The 25,131-nt window shown below is 33.5% G+C and overlaps 2 protein-coding genes across 4 annotated transcripts; both read left to right on the plus strand.

Annotated features, from left to right (window-relative positions):
• The first annotated feature begins 554 nt into the window (after window positions 1-554).
• si:ch211-161h7.5 (uncharacterized) lies at window positions 555-5,201 on the plus strand. Its single transcript, XM_051098523.1, has 8 exons — window positions 555-1,744; window positions 1,858-1,966; window positions 2,058-2,202; window positions 2,286-2,399; window positions 3,910-4,054; window positions 4,145-4,293; window positions 4,380-4,519; window positions 4,603-5,201. The coding sequence occupies exons 2-8, from the start codon at window positions 1,867-1,869 to the stop codon at window positions 4,755-4,757; spliced, it is 948 nt and encodes a 315-aa protein (XP_050954480.1). The 5' UTR covers window positions 555-1,744; window positions 1,858-1,866; the 3' UTR covers window positions 4,758-5,201.
• Window positions 5,202-6,927: 1,726 nt separating this feature from the next.
• On the plus strand, window positions 6,928-21,845 carry si:ch211-161h7.4 (uncharacterized). Of its 3 annotated transcripts, none has more exons than XR_007825680.1 (18): window positions 6,928-7,266; window positions 8,821-8,864; window positions 8,965-9,035; window positions 9,144-9,265; window positions 9,345-9,405; window positions 10,195-10,393; window positions 10,666-10,746; window positions 10,863-10,943; window positions 11,039-11,185; window positions 11,665-12,104; window positions 12,690-13,064; window positions 14,014-14,592; window positions 14,672-15,293; window positions 16,612-16,682; window positions 16,807-16,986; window positions 20,271-20,431; window positions 20,682-20,764; window positions 21,644-21,845. XR_007825680.1 is itself a non-coding variant. In XM_051098830.1 (18 exons), the coding sequence occupies exons 1-18, from the start codon at window positions 7,258-7,260 to the stop codon at window positions 21,727-21,729; spliced, it is 3,420 nt and encodes a 1,139-aa protein (XP_050954787.1). In that variant the 5' UTR covers window positions 6,928-7,257; the 3' UTR covers window positions 21,730-21,845. The 3 variants fall into 3 exon arrangements, 2 of the variants coding, with proteins under 2 accessions (XP_050954787.1, XP_050954788.1); XM_051098830.1 differs by having other exon boundaries at window positions 20,674-20,764; XM_051098831.1 differs by lacking the exons at window positions 6,928-7,266; window positions 8,821-8,864 and having other exon boundaries at window positions 9,193-9,265; window positions 20,674-20,764.
• The last annotated feature ends 3,286 nt before the right edge of the window (window positions 21,846-25,131 follow it).

A 25,131-nucleotide genomic window follows, 5' to 3' on the forward strand; every position in this document is an offset into this window, starting at 1 on the left:
TTTTTTGAGGTTTCTTTGATGAATAAAAAGTTCCCGAAGAACAGCATTTATCTGAAATATAAGTCTTTCGTAACATTATAAATGTCTTTATCATCACTTTTGATCAATTTAAAGCATCCTTGCTAAATAAAAGTGTTCATTTTTATAATTTCTCAAGCCCTCTGTTTCTTGAACAGCAACTCAACATATTAATTAATTTTTTCTATTTGATTATAATTCAAAATTTAATCTGAATTGTCACATGATCCTTCAGAAATCATTCTAAAAAGGCGATTTGCTGTTCAAAAAACAGGGGGCTTAAGAAATTATGGAAATTAATACTTTTATTTAGCAAGGATGCTTTAAATTGATCAAAAGTGATGATAAAGACATTTATAATGTTACAAAAGATTTATATTTCAGATAAATGCTCTTCTTCGGGATCTTTTTATTCATCAAAGAAACATGAAAAAATTCTACTCAGCTGTTTTCAACATAATAATAATAACAATAAATGTTTTTGAGCAGCAAATCAGAATATTAGAATGATTTCTGAAGGATCATGTGACACTGAAGACTGGAGAAATAATGCAAATAATTCACCTTTGAAATCACAGGAATAAATTACATTTTTAAATACAATCAAATAAAAAACTGTTATTTTAAATAGTAAAAATATTGTAAAAATGTGACTGTTTTTGCTGTACTTTGGGTCAAATAAATGCAGACTTGGTGAGTGGAAGATACTGAAAAAAACATAAAATACTTTTGATTTGTAGTGTATCAATACTTAATGTCTAATTATATTATACATATCTCTCTAATTTAAGTAAGCATAGTAACCATGTTTTTTTTTGTTTTATTTGTAATAAAACCATGGTTAATTTTCATAAGGGCGATGCTTTTGTGAGTACTAAGTAAACTCAATTTAAAACATATTAAATACAGTACTTGTCATTTATTGTATACATTATCACAGCAGTTTTTGCTTTTGGTTTTTTACTTTCGATTTTATGTGACTTGGTAAAGAACGATTTGTTCTGAAACTTGATATGCAAAAGGTTGCCCTTGAAGATGTACTTAAATTGCTTAGTTCATTTGAATAAAACCAAACACACAAACCAGTTAATCAAGGTCTTCTAAAGCAGTCTGCAAACCTTTAAGATGAAACCAAACTTTGCACAACAAAGTATAAAAGGTTAAGAAAGAAACTGCAATCATGTTTTGTTAAAATGTATATAAATGGCAATATAACTTCTATAACACATGTGTTTCATAATAGATATATGCCTCATCATGTGTCTATCCATGTGTACATTTACTCCCTTTACTCTCTAAAGACATTATAACACACATGGTTAATGACTAAGCCATGTTATCAAACATGTACTTTTGGATAAAAAGCTTGGTTTTTACTTTAAAAGTTTCTTTGAGTAAAAAAAACCTAAAGAAATAATTTTGAAAACCTTATACTACTTCTTATTAATTATAGTTACTTAAAAGTGTAAGCTCAGTTAGTTGTGTAAGGCTTTTTCGTAACCATCGGAAGTTCATCCAAAAAAAAAATGGTAGCCATGACAGCTATTGTACAACTGTATTTGAATGTCATACTCCGCACGTGTAGTCATGCAGTTACACAACCTGCATGCTTATAAAACCATCCCACGAGTATAGTATTTGTGTTAGTCAGTCCTCAGGGTGTTACGTTAACTTCCTTCTCTCTTCATCGCTTGGCTTCACACTCTGGAATTGTTTTCAGACATAGGTAAGATAAGTTTTGTGTCTTTATGTTTCCTTTACTTGCTACTAATAATGCATGTTTTTTGAGCTTATGTATATTTTCAGATAACAACAAGCAAAACTGTCTCTTTATTTCAGCTGCTCACAATGGGAGGTCACAGCTTTGCCCGTTTAGCACTCATGGTCCTTTCTGTTGTCATGTTCATCATCTGCATTATATTCAACGCACTTGCTGGACCAGGAACTGGTATGTACAGGAGATAAACGTACTATTTCCAATATAAAATAGGTGCAAAATTACATTTTTGGCTCAATATATTATTTTTTCCTTTTCGCAGGTCCTTTTCGGAACAACACTGGAGCGATATCAGATAAATACAGTACAGAAATCACTCCCTCGGGATGGACATTTTCAATTTGGGGTGTCATCTACACTTGGCTGTCGCTCATGCATGTTTACATTCTCTCTACCACCTGCAGGAGGTATGAACTAAATGGTAATCAAAAATGAAAGTGGTATGAAAAGTGATTTTGTAATAATAACATGCCGCATATTGTTATCATAGGACTGTTTATGGTCCAATGTACTGCAGTCCCTCTGTGTTGCCGTATGGATTCTTCATAACCTGGATTATAAACATGCTGCTGAACATAAGCTGGCTCTTTCTGTGGGATAGAGAGTAAGTCTATATCATTTTAGAGAAAAACAAAAAGGTTGATTTTTGAAGTATGTTAAAGGCAGTAAAAAGTTTGTTTTTTAAATGTTATTTATCTCTTATGGCTGCAGTTATTTGATAAAAATATAGAAATATTGTGAAATATTATTTGAATTTTAAATAACTATTTTCAATTTTAGTATATTTTAAAATGTAGTTTATTTCTGTGATGCAAAGCTGAATTTTTAACAGTCATTACTCCTGTCTTGTGTCGAATGATCTTTCAGAAATCATTATAAGATGCTGAAAATTTCGTGTTATCAAAAATTGTGTTACTTTTTGTGGGAACTGTAATAAAACCATTGTGTTTGATGAATAGACAGTTCATTAAACAGCATTTATTTATTTATTATTTATTTATATTTAAAAGTAACAGCAAAAACAGCTAAAATGTTGATTAAAAATAAGAATGTTTCTTGAACAGCACATTAGATTTCTGAAAGATCATATGACACAGTAAATAATTAATTATAAATTAAAAAAATATAAATATAAAATATATAATAAATAAAAATATAGAAAAATGTAAATTGTATTGTTAAATAAATATAATATTATATAGAAAACAGCTATTTTAAATAGTAATAATATTTCACAATATAAGTGCCAGTGTATATTCAAGTAATAGAATTGAAATATATTTTTAAAAGAGGAAATTCTACTTAAATTGGAGGAAAATAATTATATACATATTTTATATGTACAATACAATGTACTTGTACAGTAAAATAAATAATTTGTGCATAAGTGTACATATATGCATATATTATTTATACACTACCAGTCAAAAGTTGTGCAAAAAGATTTTTAAAGAAGTCTCTTCTGCTCACCAAGCCTGCATTTATTTGATCCAAAGTACAGCAAAAACAGTACAATTTAAAATAACTATTTTCTATCTGAATATATTTTAAAATATAATTTATTCCTGTGATTTAAAAGCTGAATTTTAGGATCATTACTCCAGTCACATGATCCTTCAGAAATCATTTTAATATTCTGATTTGCTGCTCAAAAAAACATTTAATATTATTATTATGTTAAAAACAGCTGAGTATAATTTTTTCAGGTTTCTTTGATAAATAGCAAGTTCGGAAGAACAGCATTTATCTGAAAAAGAAATCTTTTGCAACATTATAAATGACTTTATCATCACTTTTGATCAATTTAAAGCATCCTTGCTAAATAAAAGTATTCATTTCTATAATTTCTCAAGCCCCCTGTTTCTTGAACAGCAAATCAGCAAATTAGAATGATTTCTGAAGAATCATGTGACACTGAAGACTGGAGTAATGATTATTGCTAATAATTCAGCAATTGAAAACAGTTGTTTTAAATAGTAAAAATATTTTACAATTTTACTGTTTTTGCTGTACTAATAAAAACATTAAAAAAAACTTTTGACTGGTAGTGTGTCGATACTTAATGTCTAATTATATTATACTTATCTCTCTCATTATTACTGATTTCTTTATAGGGTGATGATTGCTGCATTCATTTTCCTTGCCTTGATTGCCTTCACAAACTATCTGCTGATATTCTTCTCCTGTTATGGACTCAAACAATATGGAGCATGGTTAAACAAATATCACAAAGTAGACCTCTGGTGCATTCGGATATTGGTGAGAGAGCAATGAAATATTATTTAGCATCTCAACCAATTTTGAAAACATTATGCATTTTTAATTTCTTTGCCATTTTCAATCTTGCAGGTTCAGAATGGCATTGCAACATACACAACATGGACGACTATTGCCACCCTGATTAACTTCACAGTTGTGCTGCGATATGATGCCGGAATGACCCGGGCAGATGCAGCAACAGTCTCTCTCTCTATTCTTTTGATTGAAGCTATTTGTTGGTAAGACCATCAAACTCAAATAAATGAAGCATGTTGAAGATTAATCTTGAGATTATTCTTGAGATCAATGTGTTATTATTTTACAGGTTCATTGTTGAGAACTTTGTGTTTGAAAATCACCTGCGATACATTCTGACGGTCTACCCTGTTGTCATTGTGGCTCTGAGTGGAAACATGACAAAGAACTTCAAGTCTGCAGATCCAAGCCGAAACGGCATTTTCATAGGTGAGCCTGAATGTGATAATGGTTGTGTTCTTAATCTATAGTCCTAGTATTTTATGCTGACAATATTTTGTTGTATTCCACAGCTTTTTTACTGGGGTTGGCTTGTACCCTATTTGCAGTCAAAGTTTTGCTGGTTATATGGAGGCATATTAAACGTCCTCTATACAGAGGTATGAATGTAGACGAGGCTGTGTCACCAATGGAAATTGCTGAAAAGCAAAAGAAGATTTTCAGTTAAATTAAATTATGTTTGTATCATTTAATTGTATATTTGTAATCATCCTTTTAAATGCTATTTATTTTTGTAATTGTTCAAATGTGTAAATTGTTTATATGTACTTTTGATAAATGATGAAGTAAAAAAAAAAAAGCTTGTGTAACTGAGTTACACAAATTGAATTGCTCTTATCAGGGCAGGGGGTGTCCATGACCATGATCTATGCACTGTTATGTACCATTTTCTGCAGCAATAAAATCATAAAACTCACTAGGGTTTAAGTTTTAGTAAAGTTTTAGAGGAGAAGTCAAAAGGCTGTTGGCTCAATCACAACTAGGGGTGATTGAACGTAGAATTATGATCACATTTTATCAAATGCCAATCAAATGAATGAGCTGTGTATTGATTTGTATAAGAACTATTTGCAGTATATTGAGGTTAAAATTATGATGACGATAAATAAAAAAAAATGCAACTCTTATTTAAAAAAATGTGAAAGTCTTCATTTTTTAAATTAAAGTTGTTATTTTAATTAAATTAAATTGAAGTGGATACAAAAGGAAAACTATTATTTGTAATAATTGTGAGAGATGTAAACTTTCTTTTAAAATGTAGTCTGAGAAATATGATATTAGTCAAGTTTCTATCAGTGTTATTTTAGTATCATTGAGATACTATAATTGAATATTTTAAAATAATGTTAATATTTTGAATCAGTTTTAATTTTTATATATTCATTTTAATTTTAGGTTGTGGTAATTTTGTTGTTTTTGTCATTTTATATTTTAATATCAATTTTAGTTTATTTTAGTAAATCATGTTAAACTAAATTAAAATAAGAGATTTTTAGTTTTTTCAATTGAAGTAATATTGGTTTTAGTTTCAGTTAACCCTGGTTGGGGTTTAATTGTTAATTTATTTAAATAATCTTGATTTACTTAAAATTTAGTCTGAGAAATATGATATATTTCAGTCAAGTTACTATGAGTGTTATTTTAGTGTCATTGAGATACTACAATGGTTGTTAATATTTTAATCAGTTTTTATTTTTTAATATGTTTGTTTTAATTTTAAGTTGTAGTAATTGTGTTGTTTTTGTCATTTTATATTTTCATTTCAATTTTAGTTTGTTTCAGTACATCAAGTTAGACTAAATTACAATGAGAGGTTTTTTTTAATTAAAGTTTTTTTTATTTTTTTTTATTTCAAGTAACATAATTTTGGTTTTAGTTTCAGTTATCCCTGGTTGGGATTTAATTGTTAATTTATTTAAAATAATCTTAATTTACTTAAAATGTAGTCTGAGAAGTATGATATATTTTATTCAAGTTATGTGTGTTATTTTAGTGTCATTGAGATAATATAATGGTTGGTTAATTTTTTGAATCAGATTTATTTTTATATATTCATTTTAATTTTAAGTTGTAGTAATTTTGTTCTTTTTGTCATTTTATATCTCATTTCAATTTTAGTTTATTTTAGTATATGATAATAAAGCAGAGATGCTTTATTTTTTCAGTTAAAGTAATTTTATTTTAAGTAACATAATTTTGGTTTTAGATTCAGTTAACCCTGGTTGGAATTTCATTGTTAATTTATTTTAATTTAATTTTAGTTTATTTTAGTACATAAATTAAATTAAAATTAAATTAAATTAGATTACAATCAGAGATGCTTTATTTTTAAGTAACGTAATTTTGGTTTTAGTTAACTCCAGTTGGGGTTTAATTGTTAATTTATTTAAAATAATCTTGATTTGCTTAAAATGTAGTTTGAGAAATATGATATATATTTTAGTCAAGTTACTATGAGTGTTATTTGAGTATTATTGAGATACTATAATTTTTGTTAACATTTTGAACGAGTTTTGATTTTTATATATTCATTTTGATTTTTCAAAGTTGTAGGTATTTTGTTGTTTTATATTTTAATTTCAATTTTAGTACATGTAATTAAACTAAATCAAATTGAGAGATTTTTTTTCAATTAAGGTCTATTTTATTTTAAGCAACGTAATTTTGGTTTTAGTTAACCTTGATTGGGCATTTGTTAATTTATTTTAAATAATCTTGATTTTTAGTTTTGTTTCCCCCTAGTGGCCTCTATGCCAATTGACGTCTACTGCTGTGGTGTAGTTGTGAATCACTCCGCAGCACTAGGTGGCAGCATTTCATTGCGGGTCTCTCTCCCGCACAGGAACAAAAATGAGCGGGAGAATTTGTGTTGTTGTTGTGGGCCAAATACAGTGCCGGACTCTATGAAAGATATTAATATTTTTTTTGATATACTAACATTTTAATGCTTATCTTCGCTATTATTTTGAAAGTAAAACGATCGCAAATGCAAAATTAGCATCAAGACCTGCCGAACTGCCTAAACAAAGAAGAGTGTAATGTAAGCGGCGAATGGCGGTCTGCTACCAGACACGGGCATGTTGGGATTGAAACGGAGAACCGGACTATCTGCAGGTTTATGAGCTTCACTGGCGGATACACATTTTCTTTAACCAAGGGTGGACACGATGTCCCAGGTCAGTAGTTATGGGTGTACGTGAAGAACAAAACCACCGGTGCATGTAGCCACTGTTTGTGGTGTAGGGAGCTGCGCTCAAAACCTAGTGAGCTCCCTACATAGACAGCCTTTTTAATCAACACATGTGACCCTGGACCACAAAACCAGTCACGGGGAAATTGAGATTTATATACATCAACTTAAAGCTGAATAAATAAGCTTCCCGTTGATGTATGGTTAAGATATAACTATTTGAAGATCTGGAATCGGAGGGTGCAAAAATCAAAATAGTGAGAAAATCGCCTTTAAAGTTGTCCAAATGAAGTTCTTAGCAATGCATATTACTAATCAAAAATTACGTTTTGATATTTACAGTAGGAAATTTGCTAAATATCTTAATGGAACATGATCTTTACTTAATATCCTAATGATCAAAGAAAAATCGTAAATTTTGACCCATACAGTGTATTTTTGGCTATTGCTACAACTATACCTGTGCTACTTAAGACTGGTTTTGTGGTCCAGTGTCACATATGCGCTCAAAATTCCTGTGTTTTGAGAGACATTGTTTACGAACCGAAAGTAGAAGTGACAGTTCAGTGACACCGTTCAGTCAGGCAGCAACACAGAGCATTACATTGTTTATTAGATTAACATAAACGTATTGTTTGTGATTTCTATTATAGATATGTGCTGTTCTTATGAACTTTCTATTAAGCAAGAAATTCTGACAAAATGTGTCACGGTTTGCACAAAAATATTAAGCATCACGACTATTTTAACACTGATAATAATATGTATATATGGACCACATATATGAACTACAAAACCAGTCTTTGAGTATCATGGGTATATTTGTAGCAATAGCCAACAATACATTGTATGGGTCAAAATGATTTTTCTTTTATGCCAAAAATCATTTGGTTATTAAATAAAGATCATGTTCCATGAAGATATTTTCTAAATTTTCTACCGTAAATATATCAAAACTTAATTTTTGATTGGTAATATGCATTGCTAAGAACTTAATTTTGGACAATTCTAAAAGCAATTTAATCAATATTTTGATTTTTTTTTGCACCCTCAGATTCCAGATTTTCAAATAGTTGTATTGCAAACAAATATAGTCATATCCTAACAAGCCACACATCAATTGAAAGCTTATTTATTATTTATTGCTGTGTCAAAAATGGACACATTTTGTGGTCCAAGGTCACATATGAAATGTTTCTTGAGCACCAAATCAGATTATTAGAAAGAATGATTTCTAAAGGGTCATGTGACACTGAGGACTGGAGTAATGCAGTAGATTCAGCAATAATTCATCACAGGAATAAATTACATTTTACAATATATTAGAATAGAAAACAGTTGTTTTGAATTGTAATAATATTTTGCAATATTGCAGTTTTTTATCAGACAAATGCAGTGTGAACATAAGAGATATTCAGAAAGAAAGTTTGTCTAATTTTTAAATGTAGTATAATGATAGATAGATAGATAGATAGGCAGATGTATATTTTGTATTTTTTTCTTCAAATAAACTTGTGAACTTTGAATTCTATTATTTCAGGTCAAAGCCAAAAAGAAACTGCATTATTATCAAGGACATGAAATGTGAGTAATGTTCCACTTTCAAAACAAATTGTTGTATTAGTTAATATCTTAACTAGCTCAAGTAAGAGTAATTTAATCATATATTGCTGCTGATTTTCAGAGTCAGTTCTGAATTCAAGATCGATAAAATCTTCACCCTGCGTGAGATTGACAATCTCTTCGATGACATTGGTAATTATATTCTTGCATTCATCTCATTGCTTAAAACATCCTTTTCACTGTCGCCTTTTCATGCCATTCGTTGTGTAAAACCATATCCCATGTTGTTGTTATTGGTAGATGCTGACTCTGAGCTGGGTTTGCCTCTGCTTTCTCCCTTGCCCAAAAGCACTGGTGTAAATAGTGAGAAGAAAAGTGAAAGTTCTTCTGAACCAGAAAAGATGAAGGCATCATCTAAACAGGTACACATGGAGTGAATTATCAGAAATCAGTTTTTCTTTCTTAGTGCCACAATGTGATGTTGATGACTCTGATTGTCAGGTGCCCAAGGATACTTTGATCCATGAAAATGGCATTCAAGAGGATGAAATGATTGATAAAGGTAACACGTCCTACATCCAATCAATTGTATTATTAGACTACATTTTTAATATCAGGTGTTTATATCAGTTTTTTTTTTTTTTTAATTTCCTGATAATTTATTTAACCCCCATGTCATATAAGATGTTCATGTCTGTCTTACTTCAGTTGAAAAGAAATTTAGGTTTTTGAGGAAAACATTTCAGGATTTTTCTTCATATAGTGGACTTCAATGGTGGCCAATGGGTTGAAGGTCCAAATTACAGTTTCAGTACAGTTTCAAAGGGCTCTACACGAACCCAGCCAAGGGATAAGGGTCTTATCTATTAAAACGATTGGTCATTTTCTAAGAAAAATACAGATATATATATACTTTTTAACCACAAATGCTCGTCTTGTACTAGCTCGACCTCACATAGGTGGAAGTGCCAACTCAGTGTTTACAGAGAGTATGCGCTAAGAAAATCAAACACCTTTTACATAAAAAGGTAAAACAACAGTGTCGGATGATTTTGAAGTTGGAGAACAAAATTAGAGTTTTTCACCCTACCCTACCTTTTTGAACGGACAAAGATTTTCAGTGTATATGGAGAAACTTACTGGAATGTTTTCTTCAAAAAAATAAAATTCTTTGTGACTGAATAAAGAAAGACATAAACATCTTTTATGACATGGGGGTGAGCAAATTATCAGGAAATGTTCATTCTGGAAGTGAACTTCTCCTTTAAGTTCTGTAGTAGAGTATTAATCACATCTCATCACCTGCTTGGCATTTGTAATAATTGTCATACTTCTTTCATTCCTAACAAAGAGAGTCCTTTTAAAGAAATTGCTCCCATAAAGACGTCCAGCCCTATTAATTTGGCAACAGAGAGGGATGAAACAGTGGATGGAGTCAGACCTGTGGCTGATCCTCTTCTCTTTGTTGAGGACGAGGAACCCATTGGTGGAGACTTAAGCAAGGCATCCTGCACTCAGCAGTCAGAACCAGTGAAGGATTCCCTCTGTGGGTAAGAATAAATGTCGGCGCCAATAGGCTCATGGTTAGTGTGTCAACATACAGCGTAATTGTGTTCACGGCGACCCGAGTTCGATTCCCGTCTCGAGGTCCTTTGCCAATCCTGCTCCCCTCTCTCCAACCAATGTTTTCCTGTCATCACTCTACTGTCCTATCCAAATAAAAAAGAAAATTAAAAAAAAAAAAAGAATTAAAAAAGTCTCATAACTGTCATTGTTTTTTTTTCCATTGCCTAACTGTTCCCTTATTTTCTCTGCTCTGAAGGGATAGTGAGTCTCTGGCATCACCACCAGAAAGGCTTGAGTTTAGAAAAACTTCTAAATCAAATGCTGGTTCCTTATCAAGGTCAGTTGTTAATCTATAACAACAATGTTGTACATCAACATTTAATATGATTTAATATATAATCAAAAATTTTTTTTATTATAATGAAAACAAAATGTAATATGTTTAATTTTTAGTACAAAGCCTGCTAAAACCACTAAAATGTCAGAGCAGGCCACACAGTCGTCACCTCCAGAAACTAAGGAAGATTTAACAATGTAAGCAAACTATCATTTGTAATGTTATAAGTGAGTTTTCTTTCTATTTAGAGCTGCAGATTTCTTATTAAATTTGATCTTTTTTCATTGTTAAGGGATAAAGATCCAAGTCAGCTTCCTCCTGAAAGTGAACCAAAACTTGAGGAGGTGGAGCAATGCAAGAATCAAGTGGTGGAGGATCCAGGCAGAGGATTGTCTTTCCAGCACAAGCTTAAAAAGGCCTTGATGCCTAAATCCACATGGTGAGTCTAAATTCTGATCTTATAACAATAGTTCACCCCAAAATAAAATTCTGTAATTAATTACACACTCTCATGTCATTCTAAACCTATAAGACCTTTGTTCATCTTTGAACACAAATTAAGAAATTTTTGATGAAATCCGAGAGCTTTCTGACCCTGCATAGACAGGAAGGGTCCTACCACGGTCAAGGCACAGAAATGTAGTAAGGATCACGTCTAATTATATTAGTTTAAAAAATTAGTTGAATAAAGTCATGATTTCTGTTTTCTTACTATCTTTCTGGGTCTTGAATGTGTCAGTTGTGTTGCTGTCTATGCAGGTTCAAAAAGCTAATTTGTCAAAGATCTCTTAATTTGTGTTCTGAAGATGAAAGAAGGCCATACGGGTTTAATTAATGACAGAATTTAAATTTTTTGGTGAACTAGCCCTTTAAACCATGTGTCACTGTCATTTTTCGTAACATGTTTTTATCTATAAGTTCCAGGAAACAAGCAGCAGTTCCAGGTCCTTCACCTGCAGATTTAGAGGAGGATTTCATGATCCTAGACGATGAGGCTCCTGTTCTTTTTGTCATTCCTCGCAAGGCTGAGGTCAGCAGGAACAAAAGACCTGTTCCTGCAGACACCGCAAAGAAGAATCTTCTAACAGAGCCGAACTCTATAGATCAGCTCTCACAGAGTGAAACAGACATGACTACTCAGCATGGGAAGGATGCTAAAAAAAATAAAGCGCAAATAGAGTCTGGTAAACAAAAAACGAAAGGAAAACGTGGAAGAGCCTCAAAAAAGAGTGCCAAAGACTCTGTTACTCACGATAGTGTTGAGGATGGAGCAGATCTTGTAACTGAAATGCCAGAGGAAAGAGTTTCTGATCAGAGCTCTTCTCAAACTGTACAGGGACACAAAACTGTGCCAACAGGTAAATCACATTTTTTTTTAAATCTTAGATTTATGGTGTATGAAAATTAATTCTTTTTTTTATGCAAACATACAGTGACCTAAAAATGATTTTTGGACATTTACAAAATAACAAACCAAGTGGCTTCTGCGAGCAAATTATTGTTTTAGTACAATAATTGTTTTCTGTTTTAATGTAATTTATCAAAGGTCAAAGCTGAATTTTCAGCAGCCATACTACCCCAGTCTTCAGTATCACATGGTCTTTCAGAAATCATTCTAATATGCTGATTTGTGCTCAAGATTTTTTTTTTATTATTAACAATGTTAAAGAGTTTTTCTGCTTTATATGTTTGTGAAAACCATTGTACGCTTTTTCAGTCTTTCTTTTTTTACCAACTGTGACCCCACTTTTTTTGAACAGTTTTATTACCTTACTTTTCTGAATCATATCTATCCTTATTTTTGATCAGTGAATCCCAAACAAATCCCTTTATTGATACATTTATTTTTCTTTTATAATATATTCACAAATGAAAAATGATAGGATATATCTAAAAGCCACATGTGATTATATTTGAAATATTGCTTTGTGTCGTTACTACAGGAAAGAAACGTGCAAAGAGCAAGGCACCTGAGCCTGCTGAGCTTTCTGACAAAGATGAAACGAATACAGGTGGCAGTCAAGAACTCCCAGTTCCTGAGTCTAGGGCCACAAAGAAATCCTTAAAGTCATCTAAACAGGAGAGACCAAGACCAAAAGCTAAGAAGGAAACCAATAAAGACACTGCTGAAGCAGATCCTCATCCCACAAAATCCAACAAAAAAAGAAAGAATGACAAAAAGGAAGAAACTGCCTCTAAGACAAAGAAACAAACATCTAAACAACGAATAGAGTTGGAACAGATAGATCCTTCCTGTGAGGAGCAAGAGCATGAACCTTTACCTGCTCTCAATGAGAGAGAGGAGGAACAAACGACAGGTTAGTTTCTCTGAAAAAGAATTATTTTATTATTTTTGTTACATAGACATCTAACACCCCAGCTCAGAGGCATCCTTAAAAGGATTATTTCACTTTCAGATAAAAAATGTTGTGATTATTTAGTCACCCCTATTTCGTCCAGGATGTTCATGTCATTCTTCAGTCAAAAATAAATTAAGGTGTTTGAGGAAAACATTCTTGGAAATTTTTCTCCATATAGTGGACTTCAGTGGGACCCAACGGGTTGAGCATTCAAATTGCAGGTCAATTCAGCTTCAAACGGCTCAGTATGATCCCAGCCATGGAAGAAGTGTCTTATCTAGTGAAACAATCTGTCATTTTCTAAAAAAAATAACATTTTATATACTTTTTAACCACAAGTTAGCTCTGTGACGTGAATGCGCGACTTGACATCCAACATTGTTGTTTTACCTTTTTTTTGTGAAGGGCGTTTGACTTTCTTTGCACGTTTGCTTTCGAAACATTGGGTTGGTACTTCTGCCAATGTCACACATGACCTTTCCAGCATGACTATGTAATGTGTAATACGTGAGTTCGGGCTGGTGCAAGACAAGCATTTGTGGTTAAAAAGTATATAAAATTTTATTTTATTTTATTTTTTTTAGAAAATGACATCATTTTGCTAGATAAGACCTTTATTTCTTAACCGGGATTGTGTAGAACCCTTCGAAGCTGCAGTGAAACTGCAATTTGGACCTTCAACCCATTGATCCCCAATGAAGTCCGCTATATGGAGAAAAACCCTGGAATGTTTTCCTCAAAAACCTTAATTTCTTTTTGACTAGAGAAAGACAGACATGAACATCTTGGATGTCATGGGGGTTAATAAATTATCAGGAAATTTTTGTTCTAGAAGTGGACTAATCGTTTAACAATCAGTGCAGAGTTTATGAAAGCTTATAATCTTTTGTTTTATTTTTCACTTTAGCTGTAAATAAACAATCTCACAAGAAAAATACTGTGGATCCAGGCAAAAAACAGAAGAGGAAAGAGAGAAAAAGCGTGGAACCAAAAGCAGAGGATCCACCAACAATAGCATCCGACATTTCTTCAGACAGTCCTATGTGTTGCAAGAGGAGGAGGAAACCTCCAGGAGAATGGTGGCTCACTAGCCCAAATGAAAGTACGACGGAGCCTCAGCCAAAGCAAGTGTTGGATACGTCACAAGGACCGAAAGCCAGTACTAAAACATCAACAAAGCAAGCAGCTGCTGGTGATTCTGAGGAAACGCAGCCTATCAGGCCTGTCCAGGGGAATCAGAAAAAGCAGAAGACTCTCAATGTGTTGGACAGTGCTAAAAAGAAAATAGCTGGTGGTGATGGACACAATACTGGAGCTGAGCAGAAGACTGCTAAGAAAAAAGGTGGTCGAAGGAAACCAAAATCAGCAGTCACTCAACCTCAAGAAGCATCACCAGGAGAGGAAGCAGGAGCTTGTCCGAATGAGAATGATGTGGAGATCAGTCCAGAATTTTGTAGTCCTAACAGAAAGCACAGTGTCCTACCAGGTAAACTCATAAACCCAAACTGTTTTACTTCTGTTGGTTTAAGTTTTGTGCTTACCATTTTTTCCTATGAACAAAACAGGTGAGAAGAGAGTGTTTGACTGGGTCTACTCACGTGAAACTGGATCTGCACAGAAACAAACTTCATCCTCTTTTCGAAAACCAGACAGTTCTGTACCCGACAACGCTCCACAAAAAAGACAAAGGAAAGCTCCATCCAATTGGTGGGAGGCGCAGCAGTCTCAGGAACCAGCTGATGTGCTTCCTACACCTTGCAGTCCTCCTCCACAAAAGTCCAAACTAACAAGTACTCCTCTTCGTGGTGTGTCTAATAAAGACAGAAATTCAATGAAATCACAAAAAACTAAGAATCATGCCAAGAACCTAAAAAGAAATATTATCAACACACCAAAATCAATCAAACGATCTTTAGCCTCAATGAATGCTATTTTTGCTTCGGAAAAAACTGAAAATGTGGTAAAAACTGGACTAAGGTGCAGGAAACAGGGACGTAGAAACCTCCTTCACTCTCTTGAGGACCAGTCGGATCACTCAAGTGAGAATATGGCCCAAAGTGATGATCAGCTGCAGGGAAATGGCCGTGCCTCCTTTGGCTTCACCAGTGGTGTTACTGTGGAACCATCAGGGACCAGAAACAAAACAAGTATCCGAGTATCCAGTGGACCAAACACGTTATCTGATGTGTAAGTTGATTTATTAAAGTTTTGAACAGTTTTAATGTTTTTAAAGAAGTCTCTTCTGCTCAGCAAGCCTGCATTTATTTGATCTAAAGTACAGCAATAAGTAATATTGTGAAATATTTTTACTATTTAAAATAGCTGCTTTCTATTTGAATATATTTTAAAGTGTAATTTATTCCTGTGATCCAAGCTAAATTTTCAGCATCATTACTCCAGTCTTCAGTGTAACATGATCCTTTAGAAATCATTCTAATATGCTGATTTGCTGTTAAAAAACATGCTTTATTATTATTACTATTATTACTATTATTATAATTATTATCAATATTTAAAACAGTTGAATAATTTTTTTCAGGATTCTTCGAATAGGAAGATCCATAGATCATCATTTATCTGAAATAAAAAGCTTTTATTTCAGATAAATGGGGGGATCTAAATGATCCAAATTAATAGTTTTATTAATATTAATAGTTTTATTTAGCAAGGATGCTTTAAATTAAAAAAGATCAAAAGTGATGATATAGATATTATTAATGTTACAAAACATATCTATTCCAGATAAATGCTGTTATTCTGAACTTTCCATTCATCAAAGAATCCTGAAAAAATTCAAGCTGATTTCAACATAATAATAAATAATAATAAAGGATCATGTGAATTGAGTAATGTTGCTAAAAATTCAGCTTTGAAATCACAAGAATAAATTACATTTTAAAATATATATTTAAATAGAACATATTTATTTTAAATAGTAAAAATATTTTAAAACTTTACTGTTTTTGCATCAAATAAATTCAGGCTTAGTGAGAAGAACAGACTTCTTTAAAAACGTTCTTACTGTTCAAAAACGTTTGGTAGTGTGTGTTTGTGTGTGTATGCATATAAAATTATATGAATAATGCAAGAATTATATGAATGAAAACAAGTTGACATTTTAATTCAGCAACATTAAGCAAAAGTGAATTTAGAGACATTTATGATGATACAAAAGATTTATATTTTAAATAAATGCTCTTTGTTCTTTCGAACTTTCTGTTAATCTATTTTCACAATGATATTAACTTTGATCATAAAAAGAAATGTTCTTAAGCATCACATCAGCATATTAGAATGATTTCTGAAGGATCATGTGACACTGAAGACTGGAGTAATGAAGCTGAAAATTCAGCTTTGCCATCATAGGAATAAACTGCATTTTAAAATATATAAAAATATATGTTTTTATTGATATTATATATTATATTATTACCATTAGGATAAAAATAACCGTTGTGTGGCCAGTGCAAATAGTCACTCTTTTTCTTCTGTTCTGTTTGTGTAGTGACGTTGCTTTCAGAAGTGGGCCTTCATCAATGCTTGAGCTTCAGCGACATGAAGAGGATGATGATATTGGTAAGTATTCATGTTCAAAATATTGTAAACGTGCAGTGCATATTGTATCATTTCTGTGCCATCAAGTGGAATTGCAAACATATGCTATATTTGTAACTAACTACTAACTAACTTTTATTTTCAGACTTGCCGTCTTCTAGAATGATGCTGTCGTCGAGAGTGACCGCGCATGTGCGACAGGCTCCACGGGTGTTGGCACAGTGTGACCTCTGTGGGCCTCCACTGCAGCCTATTGTACTGGAGGAAGAGGATTGGAACAACCTGCATGAGTGGTTCTCTCACCTGTGGCCCCCAGCCTCTAAAGGTAGTCACTTTACTATCACAAATGCATTAAATCATTTACATATTAGTTGAAGCCATGTTATGGGGACACTCTGCCTGAATGACTTATTTCATAGGCACAATAGTGACAGGAAGGAGTTCCTCCTACTTGGGCCTGAACCTGTAAAGACTGTCACACACCAAACTGATGTGTGTTGAGTATCAAACACCTTAAAGGAATAGTTTACCCAAAAATTCTCTCATTAATTACTCACCCTGTAAGACCTTTGTTCATCTTCGAAACACAAATTAAGATATTTTTGATGAAATCCATGAGCTTTCTGACCCTGCATAGACAGCAACGCAACTGACACACTTTTTTTTTTTATCATAGGTAGTAGGGTAGTAAGGACACATGTTAAAATAGTCCATGTGACATCAGTGGTTCGACCTTAATGTTATGAAGCTACTAGAATACTTTTTGTGCACAAAGAGAAACAAAAGATATAAACATAAACAAAGCACCAACTGCTTACTATTTTGAACATAAATCATGTTGATCACTGTCTTCTTTCCAGATGGTGAATTGTTTTTGCCATGAATATAGCCATTGCTGCTGACATGGTGTTAAATTGTAAATTAAAAAAATAAATAAATCATTCCAGATGGCCATGTTGTTATGAAAATGTAAAATTGAAAGAGCCTTTTTGTGAGTCCTCTTGAATGGCGACCTGATGTTAACTAATTTTTGCTTTGGCATGTCATGGCCTTAAAGGAGTAGTTCACTTCTAAAACAAAAATTTACATATAATTTACTCAACCCCTTGTCATCCAGGATGTTCATGTCTTTCTTTCTTCAGTTGTAAAGAAATTGTTTTTTTTGAGGAAAACATTTCAGGATTTTTCCCCATATACTGGACTTCAATGGTGCCTGCGAGTTTGAACTTCCAAAATGCAGTTAAAATGCGGCTTCAAAGGGCTTTTAAATGATCCCAGCCAAGAAAGAAGGGTCTTATCTAGTAAAATGATCGGTTATTATCTAAAACAATTTACAATTTCTCCCATCTCATTTTCTGCTCCAACTTAAAAATCATCCTACATTGTTTTTTTTTTTGTTTTTTTTTTTTATATATAAAGGGCGTTTGACCACCTTTGCACGTTCATTTTTTTTTTTTTTTTTTTTTTTTTTTTTTTTTTTTACACTGGGTCGGTACTTATGCAGTGTAGGATGATTTTGAAGTTAAAGGAGAAAATGATATGGGAGTTTTTCAACATACCGTAACGGTAAATGGTTTTCTCATAAAACATAATTTGTTTATGACTGAAGAAAAAGACGTGAACATCTTAGATGGCAAGGGGGTGAGTAAAATATCTGTACATTTTTGTTCTGGAAGTGGACTAATCTTTTAACCTTTGTGTTAGTAGTGTTGTTTTGTAATTAATAGTTTTACCTGAGTGGTTTTCTCAAGTAACATAATTGCTTTTATATTTATAAGAGTTATTTTGGAATATTGAAACATCAGAAGCCTTTTGAATTCCATACAGATTTTTATTTAAACTGCTGGGAACTAACTTAACTTGTTTACATAGGACTCGTACACATAAGTGGATCACTTCACTGAGTTAGGAATGTGCTTCCACTGAAAATATTTGTTTTTTTACCACTTAACATTGTTCTCCTTTCATCATGCTTATTAATGGTTTAAACAATCTCTTGGAATGTCTAAAGGTCAATAGGGTATTCTCATACAGGGACCATTAAAGGAGAAGTCCACTTCCAGAACAACAATTTACAAATAATTTACTCACCCCCTTGTCATCCAAGATGTTCATGTCTTTCTGTCTTCAGTCATAAAGAAATTATGTTTTTTGAGGAAAGCATTTCAGGATTTCTCTCCATATAATGGACTTCATTGGTGCCCTGAATTTGAACTTCCAAAATGCAGTTTAAATGCAGCTTCAAAGGGCTCTAAACGATCCCAGCCGAGGAAGAAGGGTCTTATCTAGTGAAACGATCAGTCATTGTTTTTGAAAAATAAATTTTTTTATACTTTTTAAGCACAAAAGCTTGTGTAGCACAGACTCTGAAATGCACGTCCATGGGTCATTCTTGAACGATTTGTTCATTTTGAACGAATTTTTAATGTGACTCGGGAAGAATGAGTTGTCTCGGGAAGTGATTCGTTCAGTCGTGCATGTGCAACATTCTACTAGGTTCTGCACTGGAATTAGTTCACCTGTTTTGAGTCTCCGGGTTTTTTGAGTGGTTCGTTCATCTTATGGGGTTGTCATGTGATGCTGATTTTGCTAAAATTAAAGAAATGACTCGAAAAAAGATTTTTCATTTTGCTGAACGAGACTCAAAGGTCAGAGTCGGTAAAATGATCTGAACTTCCCATCACTACTACGAATCACCACAGGTTCATCTTCTGTGTACTTGGGCTCAAAAAGGTAGAGTATGTCGAAAAACTCCATGTTATTTTCTCCTACAACTTCAGAATCGTCCAACAAACTTTTTGTTTGTAAACAGTGTTTGACTTACTTGCACTTTCTTAGTCTTTGCGCGTTCACTTTGTAAACACTGGGTGTGTGGTTCCGCCTACGTTCGCATGACCTTTCGACGTGATTCAATAGTATGTGAACGCACATCCCAGAACCTGTGCTACACAAGCTTTTGTGTTTAAAAAAAGTACACAAATTTTTATTTTCCGAAAAAAAAAAAATGAAAAAAATGTGAAATTGTGAATTGTTGTTCTGGAAGTGGAATTCTCCTTTAAAACAGAACAAATGAAGAAAACAAAATAGCTTGGTCCGTAATTAATGGGATTCCTCTAATAGAGCACTGTAGTCAAGACATATTTTTGTAAGCCAGCTTGGAAGGTAGCATTGCCCTGCTTCCCTTCCACAAAAACCCAATATGCTTTTAGGTTATTGCAGAAAATACGAGATTCTTGCACCTTTCTCTTTTCCTCATTGCTGTTTGTAATACTGTGTCTGTCTAGCCGTTTGAGATGTTTGACTTTCACAGTGCTTTAAAGTAGAAAATTCTCAGTAGGATATAAATGCGCCACACAGTGCACCACACTGATAATTGGTCCTTGCTGTGAGGTTCGGTTGCAAAACATTTAATGCCTATCATATAAAAGCCTAGAACGTGAGATGAAGACACAATCATATTGGCTTGTTTTTTTGTATCAAATATAATTACACATGCTTGGGCAGCCTGAAATTTTACTCATTTTCAGTTCCAGAAAAAAGGTGTTGTGTCGTCTTATGACTTGTTTCATATAGCTTATTCATGTGCAGTGTATTTGTTCTCCGTTCTAGACGGGAGAGTTATTAGTCCTGATGACTTCCACTGGCACTCCCATGGAGGCCGAGCAATGGGGCACGTGGTTGACCTCCAGAGCCAGTCTTTCTCACACGGAAAGATTCTGCTGGGGTCGTTCATGAAGAAACCCTCACAGGTGGACCTTGATACAGTTTCTGTAAGTAAAAATCCTCTTTTTATCTCTTTTAATTGCATAACGACAATAGTGACCTGCAGTAATTTTGAGATAAGGTCATGAGGAGGTTACGTGACAGTTATTTGTTTTATTATCCCTTTCTGCCTTTGACGTTTTCATCATGTTTGGTAAATAATAATGGACTACACTCAACACTTCGTAATGCATTCGTTTGGATTATATATCTACAGCATTTTAACTTCACCGTGTTTCTCTTTATTAAGGTATTCAGCGTTATCTCAAGTTGTGTGCGTGTTGATATTGATGGCGTAAAGTCAGTCTACAATTCTGGACAGGTGTTTATGATACCCTCTGGTGAGTGAAAACTTGATTTAATAATAATTTACTCCCCCTCCAAGATGTTCATGTCTTTCTGTCTTCAGTTGCAAAGAAATGAAGGTTTTTGAGGAAAACATTCCAGGATTTTTCTCTATATAGTGGACTTCAATGGTGACCAACGGGTTGAAGGTTCAAATTGCAATTTCAGTACAGCTTCAAAGGGTTCTACACAAAGGAATAAGGGTCTTAACTAGCAAAACGATTGGCCATTTTCTAAAAAAAATAGAAATTTATATACTTTTGAACCACAAATGCTTATCTTTCACTAGCTCGACACATTGCATAATCACGATGGAAAAGTCATGCGCGGTTAGTTCTTCGTCTGTCTACTAAGGTTCAAAAAGGTAGGGTACGACGAAAAACTCCATCTCATTTTCTCTTCAACTTCAAAATTGTCCAACATCTTTGTTTTACCTTTTTTTTGTAAAGGGTGTTTGACTTTCTTTGCACGTTCGCTTTGTAAACACTGGGTTGGTACTTTCGCCTACATAACGCTTGACCTTTCCAATGTGACTACGTAATGTATGAGGTTGGGCTGGTGCAACAAATTTTTTATTGTTTTAAGAAAATGACTGATCATTATGCTAGATAAGACCCTTATTCCTTGGCTGGGATTGTGTAGAGTGCTTTGAAGCTGCGCTGAAACTGCAATTTGGACCTTCAACCTACTCGCCACCATTAAATTTCACTATATGGAGAAAAATCCTGGAATGTATTCTTCAAAAACTTTAATTTCTTTGCGACTGAAGACAGAAAAACATGAACTTTTCCTTTAAATCTTTTTTTTTTATAATAACATTTGGTTTAACTTATTACTAAATACTAATAACTTATGTGTTCTTGATTTTGTTACAGGACAAATGTATAGCATTCAGAACCTCTGTCAGGAGCCTGCGGTGTTGATTTACCACAGGACACAGTCAAATGACACACAGAGCTGATTGACATTGACTTGTCAATTTCTTTGAAATCTGTATATTTTTTAAAGAACAATTTGTAGATTATTATTTCAAAACGTCTACTAGTTGTGTGGCAAAGCTAGTTGTTTTTGTGTAAATAGCTTCAAGAAAATGTTAGCCTTGAAAAAAAACGGTAAAAGTTGATTTTATGACGCTATGCGAAAAGCTTTTCAAAACCGTGGTCTTATTAATATACATGTACATTTTTGTCTTTGATTTCCCTTCAGAATGCAGCTAGGTCTTCTGAAAAAAAAATGTGTTGGGTTGTCAGCAGGGGTCAGCAGATCCTCTGCTATATTACATTGTTGTGCATGTCCAACTTTGCCTCTTTTTTATGATCAAAAGTAGTGCTGTTTTTTTAAGATACATGTGAAAAAGTAAAATCTCCATTTTCATAACTTCATTTACTGTTTAGATGTATTCTCATGTAAGTGATTTCACAGTATTTGTGTTTGTAATATTGGTGTAAACTCATCCCCTCCCTTGTTTGGAAACGTATTTATGTATAGACCTGTAAAAAAAAGACATTTTGTTTGATTTTTTTTTTGTGTTTGAGTTCTGTCAGTTCTGAAAGAGCAAAGACGTACACAGAAGCCACTGTGCATTTGCTGTTTTGTAGTAAAAATGTATTTGTGTAAGAAGCAAAATAGAACTTCAATACCCATCACACATTTTCATTTTTATAAAATTTATACATAAATGCTTATAACTTTAATCCATGTCTCTTTAACATTTAAAAATGAGCTTGACATTCACTTAGGCACGTCATTTTTTTCCTGGTCACTTACAAATCCTTTTTGTGAAGACCAGGGGACGCTCTATCGTTTAATTATGCAACATGCTTTTAACCTCAGACATACTGTAGAAACACAATATGCAAAAAAAAAATATGAGATGAAATGCCTTAAAATGGCTTTTCATAGCAAATCATGACAAGTTTATGCCTTGGCCATTCAGCACCGCAAAGAATATTTTACACAAGTTAGTGATGACACACAGACTTTGTGTTTATAAAGATAAACACAAAGATCTAGCTTTAACCAGCATATGGTTATAGTTAAGAGACCCCCATCCTTCTGAGCTTTTCAAACCAATCCACACAAGTCTTTCATTGTGTGCCTAAAAAGAGAAATGGTTTGTTTACTACAAATTACAGTAAATTCACGATTACTTTGTCCAATCAAACCTTTAGTAAAGGTTGGAAATGTTTCAATTAATCAGACTCAGTCACACTTTATTCACAGTAAATCCCCCATCAGCAGAAATGCGAAAAAGTTGACAATATCCTGTCTCTCACTTGTTATCGTGCTGAAATAACAGTAGCTACGGGCATCAATAATTCATTTCCCTTTATCATGCAAACCCACCTGTGGATCCAGTCATTCCACTCTTAGAGGACAATTTTCGTTGAGAAAAATGAGTAGATTTGTGGAAAAACCCATCAGAGAGCTGATTGATGTTGACTAGAGACCAAAGATATGTCAAACCAAGCGATTAGCAGTGTTTAATGAAACGATTTTCCACATTTCCCACTGAATGTTGTGGAAAATGCCAGCATAGATCACGGATTTGTTTTATCTTGCTATTTCCGCATACATCAATACATCGTTGTAAAGGTTAAACATAGAAACCCACAAGGGTATCTGAACGATGTATTAGCAAAAAAACACTACTTGTGTTTTGTTGCACTACTTGTCCAAAATAGTGATTAAAAAATATAATCTGGACTGAGGGTTTCCTTTTCCTCTTGGGTTGTTTTTTCTCCACATACAAATGTAATTAATTTCTAAGGAACTCTGAAATTCAATCAAAAGCAACTAGAGGTGGGTTAAAAAGAGAAAATAACTCAAAAAGCGGTGAGTTTTCTGTAGCTTCATAAGCTTGTGGAGGCACTCTGAACTTAATGCATTAAAACACTGCAACCCTTTTCCACGCTTGGTAACATTGATTACTGTGCTCTCACATTTGTGGTGCTAAGTGAATCTGAGTGCAGATGGATGAAGGACGTGGTTCAGGGTTGCGAGAAGCTCTAAAAGGGTACCAGACACAGGGCGACAGAGAGTAGTAAACTCTAGGGGTGAATTATAAATGTGGAAGAAGACAAATCGCTGCTCCCCAAAGAACATTTCCAAACGAGTAGAGCGTTGACAGGTTAAAATCTTGACAAGCATGTAGAAATGGATTATTAGATGAGAGTTTTGACAGCCCTGTTGTGTAACTTACCTTATGCAACATACCGTGTCAAAATTTACACTCACAATAAAATATCTGGTAGGTATGATCCACAAGGAACCTTTAAGATTAGTGGAACCTTTCCATTGTTCCAAAGGTTCTTTAAAGTGGAAAAAATGTTCTTACTTTAAAAAATGGTACTTTTAAGAACTGTTCGATAAAGAGTTCTTTGGGGAACCAAAATGGTTCTTCTATAGCTTTGCTATAAAAAACCTATGTTGGAACGTTCATTTGAATTAATTTAGAGAATTGTTTCTGAAATGTATTATTGAAAACACGCTACTAAGACCGTGAACTATGTAATACTGAATTGTGTTTTACCGTTAAACAGTTTTTACCAGTTTTTTCGGTTTGCACGCTCAGCTGCGAATTAACTAACTGTTGTTAGTTACTACAGCCTACAGTTAACTAGCTATGCCTTACTCTTGTAAACGCATATTACCTGTTGTGTAGCTGTGTAAATCCAATTAATCTGCTAGGCAGCACCCACTCAGGTTGTAGCAGTATCTGACAGTTGAGAGAGGCGACAGCTTTCCCGCGAGTGGGCATGCCCTCAACGTATTTTTTTACTTGCCATTTTTTTTATCATTCGAATTTGACTGGGTTGTTAAAGGAGAAGTCCACTTCCAGAACAACAATTTACAAATAATTTACTCACCCCCTTGTCATCCAAGATGTTCATGTCTTTCTGTCTTAAGTCGAAAAGAAATTATGATTTTTGAGGAAAGCAAAAACCGTTTTTGAATGATTCGTTCATTTTGAATGAATCTTTAATGTGACTCGGGGGAGAACGAGTCGTTTCGGTGAGTGATTCGTTCAGTCGTGTATGCGCAATAGTGATGGGAAGTTCGGATCATTTTACCGACCCGGACCTTTGAGTCTCGTTCAGCAAAATGAAGGAATCTTTCTTCGAGTCATTTCGTTTATTTTAGAAAAATATAAGTAAAATGTTACCTGTTACCTCCCTAACACATCTGCTGCAGTCTTTAGTCTATGATTCGCTCACCTCGCCTCTTATCTGACAAGTTTTCGGGTTTGAGTCGTTCGTTCATCACCTGACAGCCCAGTTAGCTAACCAACACGGTCTGAGCCGGAAAAAAAATTGATTAGTTCATCTCTCGAGTCTTCAGGTTTGAGTCGTTCGTTCATCAC

The sequence above is a fragment of the Labeo rohita genome, chromosome 24 (assembly GCF_022985175.1).
Source record: "Labeo rohita strain BAU-BD-2019 chromosome 24, IGBB_LRoh.1.0, whole genome shotgun sequence".
Classification (NCBI taxonomy): domain Eukaryota; kingdom Metazoa; phylum Chordata; class Actinopteri; order Cypriniformes; family Cyprinidae; genus Labeo; species Labeo rohita.

What these genes read in the sequence shown, in the direction of transcription:
- si:ch211-161h7.5 (XM_051098523.1), top strand. Translation starts at nt 1,867, where the DNA reads ATGGGAGGTCACAGCTTTGCCCGTTTAGCACTCATGGTCCTTTCTGTT. An exon ending in ACTTGCTGGACCAGGAACTG is followed by an intron (nt 1,967 to 2,057) that starts GTATGTACAGGA and finishes TCCTTTTCGCAG; the next exon opens with GTCCTTTTCGGAACAACACT. An exon ending in TCTGGTGCATTCGGATATTG is followed by an intron (nt 4,055 to 4,144) that starts GTGAGAGAGCAA and finishes TCAATCTTGCAG; the next exon opens with GTTCAGAATGGCATTGCAAC.
- si:ch211-161h7.4 (XM_051098830.1), top strand. An exon ending in TTGATGCCTAAATCCACATG is followed by an intron (nt 11,186 to 11,664) that starts GTGAGTCTAAAT and finishes TTTATCTATAAG; the next exon opens with TTCCAGGAAACAAGCAGCAG. An exon ending in AAAGCACAGTGTCCTACCAG is followed by an intron (nt 14,593 to 14,671) that starts GTAAACTCATAA and finishes TGAACAAAACAG; the next exon opens with GTGAGAAGAGAGTGTTTGAC.